This window comes from Lagopus muta, chromosome 8 (assembly GCF_023343835.1).
Source record: "Lagopus muta isolate bLagMut1 chromosome 8, bLagMut1 primary, whole genome shotgun sequence".
Classification (NCBI taxonomy): domain Eukaryota; kingdom Metazoa; phylum Chordata; class Aves; order Galliformes; family Phasianidae; genus Lagopus; species Lagopus muta.
Window position 1 is genome coordinate 22,685,689 of NC_064440.1, and position 12,994 is coordinate 22,698,682.

At 45.0% G+C, this 12,994-nt stretch overlaps 1 protein-coding gene across 1 annotated transcript in view; it reads left to right on the plus strand.

Moving 5' to 3' along the window:
- The first annotated feature begins 2,123 nt into the window (after nt 1-2,123).
- Nucleotides 2,124-12,994, plus strand: part of ITGA4 (integrin subunit alpha 4) — a 35,572-nt gene continuing 24,701 nt past the window's right edge. The window contains exons 1-5 of the mRNA XM_048952624.1: nt 2,124-4,434; nt 4,509-4,630; nt 10,968-11,074; nt 11,171-11,300; nt 12,472-12,539. Of these exons, the coding sequence (XP_048808581.1) occupies nt 3,797-4,434; nt 4,509-4,630; nt 10,968-11,074; nt 11,171-11,300; nt 12,472-12,539 (1,065 nt within the window). The 5' untranslated portion in view covers nt 2,124-3,796. The remainder of the gene's footprint in view (nt 4,435-4,508; nt 4,631-10,967; nt 11,075-11,170; nt 11,301-12,471; nt 12,540-12,994) is intronic.

The following is a 12,994-nucleotide window of genomic DNA, read 5'->3' on the forward strand; positions in this document are numbered from 1 at the left end:
GTGATCTGTTAGAAGTTTAATTGTTGCAGCCTGTGGAACCTGGGAACCCAGAGAAAGAAGAGTTTCTAAGATCGCATAATAGACATATTTTCCATTGAAATCTGTATTTTCATACCATCCAGTTGGGTTACAAACAGAACTCTCAAGCGTGCCTCCAAAAGGATGCCAGAGATCTCCTTCAGTATCCAGGGTGAAAAGCCCAGAAGCAGAGTGCCAGAAGTGTTGCTAAATGGTAGCCTCATTTCTGCTGCACTGTGTCTGAGCACATTCACTCTGTTGGGCAGTAGTTGCTTACCTTCACCCAGGCAGTTTTACAGTGGTATTTGCTGTTATCTTACCTCTGCCAAGTACATGTGCAGTGACTCCAGATATTGACACTTCTGCTTATGAGTATTTGTTCTGCTTTACATCTGCAAATCATGCATACTTCTGTGTACTTACATTTGTCTAAATCTAACTGCTGATGTACATGGCAGGGGTGATATGGCCTGTTCTGGTTATGCTTGCATTCTTCCCATTCTGCCTCAATAAACCTCTCCAGAAAAATCCAGTGTTCATAATTACATTTGGAATACCGAAGCTTGAAGGAGCACATATGATTGAAATACAAACTTAGGTTACCTTGCTCATATGATACTGTATGCTGACATTTATGGCATCAGTAAATCAGGCTTACTCCCATATAACTTTTTAAGCTGGGCACCTCAGGGCACAGACAGAAGAACATTTGGGCTAAGATATCTGAACTCCAGCTCACTCGGTGCTGGGGAAATGGATTTCTGTTTCCATTTTAAGGAATTAGATGGGTAGACTTTAGTGTTTAGCTTTTCAAATTCTTGTCACTTACTGATACAGCCCCACGAGCTGGGGAACTGGCCTAAACCACACTCCTGACACACCCAATACAACTGGCCAGTCACACAATATATGCACTGATCTGGGGGTGTAGCTGGGTTATTTTTAACCCAGATCACTTTTCTCATCTGGTTCACTGCTCAGATGCATAACAGTGTAACAGAGACAGCAGCATGATTCAAGAATGAGCAGCAAAAGATGAAGAGAATCAGATGAAGTACACACATCTGCTATAAAACATTTGCCAAACTGTGGCCTAATTTACTTTCTCACGTAAGAAGCCATCCCAAGAGCTTCATTGAAATTGCCTTAGATGGTGAAGCAGCAACAAGCAGAAGAGCAAATCACCATGATATTTTGCTCTAGTGTTTAATCACAGAATACTGCAGGAGATATGCTGCTGAGATTGCATACTAGCAAAGTTATTTTGGGGAATGATTTATTTTCATTGTTTCAGGATAATTTCAGTATCCATATTTGTGAAGAAAATATAAATATGTATTTTCTCTGTAAATACAGGTACTTAGCTTCCAGTGTTTGGTTCTATCTTTTCTGCAAAGTTGTTTGAATCCTTAAAACTCAAGTTTTCTCTCTATTACACCATTTTGTCAGTTTGGCTTTGAGATTTTGTGCTCTCCTGGCCATGCACCTGATTGGTGCTGAAAACTTCAGGTATTTCTCAGAACATTGGTTTCTGATACTCCAGCAGATTTACGTAATTCCATGGAATTTATTGATGGATAATGACTGCATCCATTCTAATACAATCTAAAAAACAACAGACACATTTCTTCCTGACAAGGAAGGTGTAACACAGTTCTCATTTGCTTCCAGTAAGCAGCTATTTATGTGCTAACAGCTGAAGCCCACAGCTTTAGGATCTACCTCTTGTCAGCTGGCATCTGTGCTGCCAGCTCCATACCCTCTATAGCAGTCCAGGGACCACTAGACTGGAGGTTCTACAAAATCACTATAAATTTCAGCTGCATTTCTTTTTCCCCAGGCTCTCAAACATACAAGTCTCAAAAGATTAACTCATCTCTGAATTCTGCAAACAACTTGTGTACAATTATCCCTTGTCTGTGGAGGAGATTGAAGTCTCCTTCTCTGGTGATATTCAAATGACAACCCACCTGGATGCTTTCCTGTGCAATCTACTGTAGGGTACCTGCTTTAGCAGGGGTTTGAACCAGATGATCTTCAGTGGTCCCTTCCAACCCCTGCAATTCTGCAACTCCTCCAAATGGTTAGAAACACAGCTGCAAGGAAACTGCCCATTTGCACTTACTTGATTCCAGCATCAACTATTTGCAAAATGATAGACACAAAAATGGTCTTGACAGAGAGTGAAAGCACAGATATGCCTAGGCCATACAATTGCCAGTGAAAAGGAGGCTGAGAAATTGCTCTTCCCTTTTCTGGCATTCAAGGAATAGAGCTTTTTGGTGATTTTTGTGACTAAGAAATGAACTCGAGAATTGTAATGATCTCTCAGAGAAAAGCCTGGAAGTCCCTGAAAACTGGCTAGGGGGTCAAGTAGTGGTGAAATGATGTTATGGTTTCCCACCAATTAAACCACAATTTAGCATTTCGGATTTGAATCATGCTTGTTTTGTTGCTTTCAAAATGACAGTGAAAACTTGCCTGGTAGAAATGCAGATTCACAGCTGCTGTTGATTGTCGTAGCTCCTTTGATGTCAGCAGTTGGAAGGAAGATGAATAGCAGCTGAGGGCTGTTTAACTCCTTTACATGAAACAGTCACTGCCCTGCATCAGTATTTCCCAGGGAAGCCCTGTGATTGTTCTAGAGATCAGTAGTTTAAAAAAAGATAGAGAGCTGACTGACTGCCACACCTTGCAGTGCACTGATCACATTCCAGGAGCTACACACCTGAATGTGCTTAGGAAGATGAGATGTATTGATCCTGCACTGCCTCAGTGTCCCATTCTAGTAATTGCTCAGTACTGAGCGGAAGGACTACATTTTCTGCACCTCTATCAACTGAATGGGAATGAGAGGGTTTCTTCTTTTATTTCAAACACCTTTATAATGCCACGTTCTGAATTTCCAATAGAGGATGGTACATCACCATTTCACACTTACTTCTAACGTGTAGAATATTCACCAGTTGAAATGAGAATGGACTTGTCTCGCAGCTCCAAGTAGTGATCTTTGCAACTGAACTTTAAATTTTGAAGAGTTAAGATCTTGTTCCTTTAACTCAAAATTGCATTGCGCTCTGCTCTGTTACCAGGCTGCTGCAGCAACAGGAAGCCCTGGTATTCAAGGGACTCTGAGGCAAGGTTTGCTGGCAGAAGTAACAGCCTTGATTTCAACAATTCAACATGAGCTAAATTGAAACACACACAGCAAAGCTTCTTGCTAAGATCAAGGAAGCCTCGCTATCTTGCTATCTGATAAGCATCCTACTTCTTGTGCAATGCTTGGGTTTGTTAGTGTTGGGTTTTTTTGCTCCTGTCCAGTCCAGCAGACTGGCTGATATCTTTGCAAGCAACTCACAGAACGAACTGAACAGGAATGCAAAAAGCCATTTTAAAATGTGAATAAAGTGATGAGGGTTGTCCTGATTTCATTCCCTTTAGGGACAAGTCATCAGCTGGGAGCGGCCTCATACAACACAGGCAGGAAGGGGCCCAGGACTGTCCCCTGCTTTGCAGACACCGGTTTGAGGGCTCAGACATCCCCTGTCATGAAAGGGTGGCCAGGAATGCCCCTTTGGAACGTCAGCTGAGGTGCAGCGAGTCTAACTTTACAGGTTCTAAGATTAATCTGCTTTTAGAAGGAAAATGCAAATCTGACCACGTAGTTCCCCCGCAGCTTGGCTGGGATTTCCCTGCTGGGACTCCGGGGAGATGCGCTCAGGGGATCCAGCCAATAGAATCCAGCCCGCCTCGGGCACGTCGAGGGCAGCGGGCAGGAATGCCGGCGGGCGTTTTGGGCAAGGCCCGGCTCTGCCGGACCCGCCGCCGCCACACCGCACCCAGACGGCTCACCCACGCCGCCCGCCGGGCAGGTGCGAGGGCTGACAGCCCTGCGGCGCGAGGTCCGGCAGGCCGAACCCCCCGGGGGAGCCCCGCAGACCGCGCCGCTCCGGCACCGCCGGGCGCGGACGGGGCGGGGAGAAACCCGACCTCGCGCCCGAGACGGCAGCGGGGCTGCTGCGGCGCGGCAGGAGGTGGAGCGGCGGAGCCGTCCCCTCCCGAGGGCACCCGGCGCCGCGCGCACCGCAGCTCCCCGCTCGTCCCGCCGGCAGCGGTCGCTGTGAGGGGCGCGGGCCGCCCCGTCCCGGGGCAGGGCACGGGACAGGGCAGGGCGGGGCCGTCTCTCTCCCCGAGCGGAGCGGGAAGGCGGGCGCCCGTCTGCCCGGTGCCGGCCGGAGCCATGCGGAGCTGCGGGCGGACCGCGCGCTGGGCCGCCCCACTACTGCTGTTGTGGCAGTGTCTGCCGACGGCGCGGACCTACAACGTGGACACCCGGCACCCGCTGCTCTTCCGCGGGGACAACGGCACGTTCTTCGGCTACTCGGTCCTCCTGATGGGCCATGGCGAGGAGCGCTGGTGAGTCTCGGACGGGTCGCCGCGCCGTCTCAGTGCCCTGTCGCGGCCGCCTCACGCCTCCCGTCTGCCCGCAGGCTCGTGGCGGGCGCCCCGCAGGCCAGCTGGGCCGCCAACAGCTCCGTGCTCAGCCCTGGGGCCGTCTTCCGCTGCCGGATCGAGAGCAATCCCCGCGGGAGGTGCGAGCAGCTCCAGCTCGGTGAGTCGGCGGCGGGATGACTGTTGAGCGTTGCGGGACGGGGGTGCTGCCGGGCACTGCCGTCGGGCGCTGCGGGGCCGTTTTGCACTGCTGAGAAGGGGAGGCTTTTCTTCGTCTGGGAGCAACAGACCGCAGCAGAACTTGGCCGAGAGGTTCCCTCTCCCGCTCCGTGGTCTCGCATCTCTTAATGCTCTATTCGGCCGCTCCGGGGGGAGGTTCGGTGCTTTCTCGTGCTTCCCGCAGCAGGCTGGTGAGGCACAGCGGTTGCACCGGCACGGGGCTCGGAACGCGGGCTGGGCCTTTTATAGCGCTGTTCCCGCAGCAGCCTCCCCGACACACGGTGCGGCACGGCCACCTGGCGCGGTGCTCATCCCTCTTCATGAACCGAGCTTCAGGGGACCAAAGCTACGCGTGACCGACTCCATTTTTCCATCTTCTGCGTTTAACCAAACTTCTGCCATCCTCGGGAGGTGTGACTGCACACCCAACGTCTAAGTGTCGGATGCTTGCTCAAAACAAGAGCGCTTCTCAACAGGTTGCCATCTGCACATCTCAGTTCCTTTGGGCTCCGTTCATGTGCGCACGGCATGTTTTGCTCTGTCTCTGTGCTGTGCCTATAAAGTCTCCTGAACATTCTGGAGCCGTTAGAGCTGCCAACTTGCTGCCCAGTCAGGATAAGAAGCGCGGGAAAGTTTTCAAAACGTTTGAAAGCAGTGCAGGCGATAGCGTGCCGTGCCCTGCTGCGCGCTCAGCGTGGGGGCAGGATTCTGAGACAAAAATGTTAGAACAACGATTTCCCTGTGCTCAGAATGGACAGGTTTGACCTTGTTTGTTTGTTTGTTTGTTTGCAACTGGCAGTGAAAGTTACCTTTTGTAACTAAGTTACGAATAGATAGTATACAAGTGGTTGCACGTAGAAAGAACAGCATGTGAAGTTATACCGGCCCAAGTAGTTTGTTGGTGTTGGTTTGTTTTGGTGGTGTTGTTGTTTTTATTTATTGGAGTAATTTTCTTCCAACGTTAAATTTATACAATGTTTAAGAAATAGCTTTCTTCTCCAGTTGCTTGTTTAAGAGGCTTGGGAAAGTCAAAGAAGTCAACCAGTGGGTGAAATAGCATATGCAGAAATGGTGTTGGGCCTCTATTCCTGGATTGGAAGCTAAAATAGCCTCTCACTGTGTAGGTGAGGAGGAGGGTGCTAAGGTTTCAGCTTCTTTGAAAGCTGCAATACCTCTGCAGCACTTCTCCATTCACTTGTTTAGCCAGTGTGGGGACAAGAGCTCTGTCTAACAGAGGAAATTCATGATCTTTTCCTCAGTAGCTTAGAAGATCCGAAACAAAGTGATGCAACAGGTGACCAGAAGTGTTTACATGGTACTAAAAGTTTAGGTTAACACTGCTTCTGTCCCTGGATTTAGAGACTGCGGGTTACACAGCAATGTTTACTGTCTTGTCCTGAGCTTTTAAAAACAGCAATACCGCAAGAGTTCTGCAAAATGTTTATTTCCCTTAGTGCTAGATAGCATCTTTGTAGTACCAATGTTTGTCTACAGTATTTCTGAAGATAAATGCATCTTAAAGGAAGAGTTCTGCAGTAAAACAAGAAGTGAGGTCAGTAGAGCAGCCAAACCATGATGTGGTATATGGGATGTAAATGAAGTAGGGTAGGATCTGAACCTCATTAAGTCTCTGCCTTCCTGCTGAGCGGTCACAGAAATACACAAGGGAATTTGCAGTTGCAAAGCTAAACTTAATTATCTCTTGTCTAGCTCATTGAGGCTGTCGGCATCTTGGGGTCATAATGGTCTTTATCAGCACTGTATCTTTCAGTCAGTCAGTGACATAGTTCTTCTGCTTCTTACCAGCAACAAGTTTGGGTTCTGAGTTTATAGAATAGGGTAGTTTTATCTGAAAAAAAGTGCAAGGATATATTACATTCCTGGGATGGGCAGATGGCAAAACAGCCATTTCTTTTAATTACTTGAATTCACATGTCTTTCCAATGAAGAGTCTTTGAGATGATATGAAATGTAGAGTTGATAACAGAAGTGGGGTTTTTGAACATCAGAACTTTGTAATAAGCAAAAGGACTCAGATATAAAAACTTTAAAACATATTGTTGCTATTTTTCACTAAAGTGGCCTTGAAACTGACTTAAGAAATTAACGAAGGATTTGTGGGCAATTTATGAAGCCCCTGATCACATAGAACTGCTGTTGTGTTTTTTGTGTCACATGTCCCTGTCTGATTGCTCAATAGAGAAAGAGTTGTGGGGAACAGTCTTATGCTGCAGTCATCGCAGCATCCAAAAACAACACATCCAGAGAATTGTTGTATTGCTCATGGTGTTGCAAGGATATGGGCTGGTGCAAAAACCAAGAGGAACAATGAAATCCGCTAGTAAATTTTTGCCTTCACGGCCCCTTGGTGGTACTTCTAAAACACTCTGCTGAAAAGAGGAGTAAAGTTGTGAGTCTTGTTTCTAGCTCTAGTACATCTGTTACTGGTGTCAGACAGTCTAGACCACTGATTTATCCATATTTGGAGTATTTCTAGGTGATGGTTTATGTTAGATGTAGACACAGCTGGGAGCTGTAGGCACTAATACAAAATAGAATGCTCAAATATATTATCCAGAGCACTGTCAGCCTGCTAGCGTGTTTCTGAATTTCGAGAACTTATTTGTGTCAGTTTGGGACAACAGTAGACGACTGTAGAGGGACTCACTCTTCAGATCTTTAGATCTCTTATATTTTGGACTTGTAGAATGTTCTCAGTGAAACTGCTCTCAGATTTGAAACTGAGAGCTTTTTACTGAGTGAAAAAAACAGGAGACTTTATACACATTGCCACCCAGTCTAAAAATAAAACGAAAGTTTCAACTACAATACATACTGTAAAGTCAGTGCATGTTTTTTGTTGTTTTTTTTTTTTTAGAATCAGTTCAGAAAGCACTGCCCACAGTGTCTTTCACCCTTCCTTTGAGTCCCAGCTGCAATTAACTTAAGAAGAAATTGCCCTCTAGCTCCCCCAGCCGAACCATTACGTTGGAAAAGAGAGCAGCTAATAGCTTTCCCCAAATGGCAGACCTATGTTCAACCCTGATCTTAATGATGGTCCTTTTGATTGCTTGGCTTTTTGATCTCACTTGCACTGATCATCCCCTGCTAGTGGTCTACTTGGAAATGTATTCCAAGGAAGGCAGGACTGTCTGAGCGTAGGTCTGTTATGGGATCACAGAAACAGCTCTCAACTAATATCTTCTTCCAGGTGCAAGTGGTTTGAGGAGTGTTAGAGGGATAAGAGCTATCCAATCCTTGAAAAGAGAGAAGATTGCCTTGGGCAAATGAAAGGAAGCTGAGGCCCTGATATCTAGGAGAAGGGCATCAGGAGTCTTGGCCATGCAGTAAATTGTTGTTATAATCAGATGGCATTAGAGGAGTTCTGGAAGGATAAAAAGGATTGTGGGAGGCTGTTGGGCACAGAGAGCACTGAAGCAAGTTATATAAAACTGGTTTCTCAAACGACATTGCAAACATCTGTATTAGAGTCCTTGAGGCCAGGACTAGAAATGGTTTTTTGAGTTCTGACCTTGTTTATGTGCAATTATGCTGTTTCTGTGGATATGTGCAGCAGGGATTATAGCAGAAGTGTATCTTCCAGCTGTGTAATGTACACAGACGGGGCAATTACTTATCTCTCAGTGACTTTATGACAACGCACGCTCCTTTTCCCTGAGGCAGTCAAGCTGCCGTGTCCTCCTGAGCTTATGTAGTGCAGCTCTGCTGCTTGTGCAGAGTGCAGCTTTATCACCGGAGATGGCCTTTATAAGGTCCTACGCTGAGCAGGGGCTCATCATTGTGTCTAGGATGTCAAATTCACCCTTCTCTTGCTCACAAAGGCCGATCGTTTTCAAGACATTTGAATGTTTGACAATCAGAGAAAGAGAGGAGACATAAGGCAGCAGTAAGCAGAGGGCCAAAGGAAATCTGAATCAGCGCATGGTGGAGCCCAGGAAAAAGGAAACGTAACCCAATGAGCAGCAGTGAATGGTGGTGCATTTTCCTGTTATGGACCTCTGACATACGTACAAGAGTGAAGTACTGAGATGAGCAAAGCTTTCTCCTATCTCAGATGTTACTGTTATCTGGTCTTTCTTGACTTACTAATAAAAAGGTTCAGGAAACCTCGTGAGGTTAGAGTTATGGTACCAGCCCTCTCCTCTTGGTCCATTTCCTACAAACTCACATGCACAGTGAAAGAAATACCAAGTAATTCTTTGCCAGAGGAGGACAGAAAGCATTGCTGAAAGGGAGTTGCCAGAAGTTTTTTTTTTCTGATTTAAAGGAGTATTAATTTCTACACATGGGAATGTGGTGGCTTTTATTCCTGCAGATGTTTCTCCTTATGTTTTACCATGTGACAAAGAATTACCTTGATACTATAAATCTGGTATTTTCTGTCCAAAACTCTGATACACAAAACTTCCTAAGTACACAATCATTTAAAACAGTGGTATATAGCAAAACCCACAGTCATTCATGTATCTCCATGGATGGAGATGGACTAGATACACCCCTTTCTGTTTCCATACTTAATATGGGGTGGTTGTGTTCTCCAAGAGCAGTTCAACAAATCCACTGAATTAGGGCTGCATGTTCACTCTAATGCAGTGGACAGTGATAGATCTCAGCCCTGGTGCCCATACAGGGTGAGGGGTGGGATGTCCCCAGAACTGGTTCCTGCTCCTGGGAAGTGCCTGGGTATCAGGAATCACAGCTCATCGCTACAATAGTGCATCTGGGAGGGTCTTCAGAACTGTACAGAACAACTTGCTTAACTGGCATTATGTATTTCCTTATTTTATAAGCAGTTATCTTCATAAGCTGTGTCATTGTGATACATAGAAAAAATGCTGGTTCAGTGTATATTAATGTCAATTCTCCCAGGTGTGCAGTAGGTACCCTTATGAACGTAAAGCATGATTTATATAACTTAAAATACCTTTAAACGTGCAGCTTTTGCTTACAAGAGAACTGCTGCTTCCTAGGAGGAAGAGAGTATTTGCTGGCTTGGTAGTGCTGTAAGTTTTTGAATTATAGAATCTTTAGAGTTGGAAGGGACCTCTGAAGGCCATCTAGTCCAACTGCCCTGCAATGAACAGGGACACCACAGCTAGATGAGGTTGCCAAGGGCCTGATCCAGCCTCATCTTGAAAGTCTCCAGGGGCAGGGCATTAACCACAACAATAGGCAACCTGTGCTCACCACCCTCACTGTAGAAGACTCCAGGTGAGGCCTCACCAGTGCAGAGCAGAGGGGCAGGATCACTTTGCTTGCCCTGCTAGTCACACATCTTTTGATGCAGCTCAGGATACATTTGGATTTCTGAGCTGTGAGGGCACATTGCTGGCTCATGTCCAGCTTTCCATCCACTGGTACCCTCAGGTCTTTTTCAGCAGAGCTGTGCTCAGTCCTTTCATCCCTTCATCCTTTTTGGGAGAGTTTGAAGAAATTTCACTCTGTTCTTTAAGGTTTTTAAAAATTAACTCTCCTTAACAAAACCCTTACTGATGAATAAATGCAACAAGGCAAGAAGTATGCAGTACGTGTAGACTCAGGGATTTCACATTCCCCATAGAGACTGCAGTTGTATACCCTCTACCTGACAGCCATTTAAAGTAGAGATAATTTTAAGATCTGCTACTGACTGATACATAGATAAGAAGGATGCTGAAGAAATCCTTGCAAAGAATGTTTCTAAAACTGACCCTAATATAGTCTCAGACTCCGGAAGACTGAATTCCAGAACAGCAAATCCTCATTTACTCTATAAGCTCACTGTTAGATGTTTAAAAACAAAACCAAAATGTGGAGAGGGAGCAAAAGGAACACTTCTGTGCTGGATTTCCTTGATTTCTCATGCTGGCTTCACTTTCAGTTGTTGAGTATCAGTTGAAAATCTTTGGGCTCAGTTAGGTTAGTAACATGAACTTACTACTTAAGGATTATTTCATAGTGATATGATGTAAGCCATGAAAGAGATGCTACCTTAAAAAAATGAAATCTTCATTAGACTGAGTGTAACATCACTTTCTGCTACAGTTTCTGTAGTTATGGAGAAGTCATTTGTCACCTCCACACTCATCATGTTCAGAAACAGCATGCTCCCCTTGGTTGCATAGGTTCCTGCCTTTGTTCACAAACATGAAACATGTATGTGGCCTTTACAAAATGCAGACAGGTGTCAGCTACCAAAGTTTCCCCATAAGGTTCTGTTGGGCACCACGTAGCCCTTCAGCTTGCCCTCATGCTCAGCACTGGTTTTTGTGTCCTAGGCAACCCTAGCGGGGAGCGCTGTGGGAAGACTTGTTTGGAAGAACGAGATCATCAGTGGCTGGGAGTCAGCTTATCAAGGCAGCCCAGAGAAAATGGATCTTTTGTCGTATGTATTCACTGCTGCAGCTGCAAGTCTGCTTGTTAGAGTGCCTTCATAATTCCTGTGCTTCTGTGTCAAACATCACGTGTTTTTTATCCATAGGCTTGTGGACATAGGTGGAAAAATATCTTTTACATAAAAAATGAACACAAACTCCCATATGGTATCTGTTTTGCTGTCTCTTCTGATTTTCGAACTGAGCTGAGCAGAAGAATATGCCCATGTTATATAGGTAAGCATAATGCTTGAGTCCTTTCTAGGGAAGGATGAGATGCAAAATTCAGTGGTGCAAAGCTGTGAAAAGCCTCTGCTGCTCTGGGCAGGATATCTGCAGCCAAAGGCTTGAAGGCAGAGCGCTGATGTTATGAATGATGTAACTTTGCTAGCAGGATGTTTGCCACCTCTTAAGAAAAACTGCATTCAAAAGGTGAAACACATATTTGCTGGTTGGGCTGGATAGCTGGCCAAAAATAGGCCAGTGGAGGACCTCCTCAGTTCAATTACTCTGTCAATTGTTTGCTGTGCTCAGCAGTAACTTGCAGGGAATCATCAGTAGCACCTGATTGATATAGCCTCTGGTTTCCCAGCATGGCCACATGTCCAGCTGTTGTGCATCCCTGTCCCTAAACTGCCTCCTGCCAAGGCCACTGCTCAAGATGTTGGGCAGTCCTTTTTCAGAGGACTGCAGTGACAGAATAAGAATTGAGACCTGAAACTTTGAAACAAGACCATCCTGCTTTCCTTTCCATCCAGAAGGGCAGTCTGTGACCCTGTCCCTTGCCAATGTTAGGGAGAGCTGACAATCTAGCCACAGAAGGAAGTCAAGCTTTTTTCTTCTGGGGCTTTTAGGTGAGCAAACCTAGGGATGAGACAAAGAGATCCTGATAGGAGGCAGTCAGCAAGGAGGAGGAGGAAGACAGGGCTGTGAGATTTGGGTGTAAAACAACTGCTAAATAGGTACCAGTATTTCTAAGGTATCTGTAATAAGTCCTTCAAAGCCTTAATGGAGTAATGTCTGTCAAGACACATAAGCCTGTCAGTCAGATTGCCTGGATTATAGGCAGAGTGGAAAAGAGTTGTATCCATTGGTGTTGCTCAATTCATACTATTTCATGGAATACTCTCATGGAATAACATAAAGAGAAAACTGGAGTCTTTAAAGTCACAAGATTTCAACAACAGTTATGACCAAGAGATACTTAGTGCTTTGGGTTTGTTACATCGGCGTATTGACACTGAAGGTCATGCCAGGGAATCCACTATTTTTAGTTTTATTATGGAACTGAAGACTGATGATTCACTGTTTTGTTTTGTTTTAAGCTTCTCTCAGGTGCTCGGACCTGGTCATAAGTTCTGAAACTGTGTGCTTCTCATCCTCTTTTGTGTTTCTTTTCTGTATGCAGACCATGTGCGAAAGTTTGGAGAGAATCATGGGTCATGCCAGGCTGGAATGTCTAGCTTTTACATGGGGGTTTGTATTGAAGACACCAAACGTCGTGTGTGTGTGTGTGTGTGTATACACAAGTGTATAAATATAAAATATATAGATATTATATAACATATAATTAAAATATAATAATAGTGTAATTAATGTCAGTAACACTTGCATGACAATTCCCAAACTAACCAAGAATACTTTTAATTTAAAATCACTTTTAATCTGCAATTAAAAATTACTATTCATGGAAAAAGAACATGAATGTAACAAAGTATGGAGTCTTATGGTTCTCTTGCTATTAGTTTGTTTCATGTAACATTAACACTCATAAGCCTTACCTTCTTGCTTTGCAGAGCAATTTTCTGTATTATACAATCAACATTTTAAGACTCTGTTTTATATTTTTTTTAAAGTAAAAGTGAAACTATGCAGTTTGATGTTCATACTAAAATGTTCTCAGATCGATGTTTGTAATAACCATATTTTGA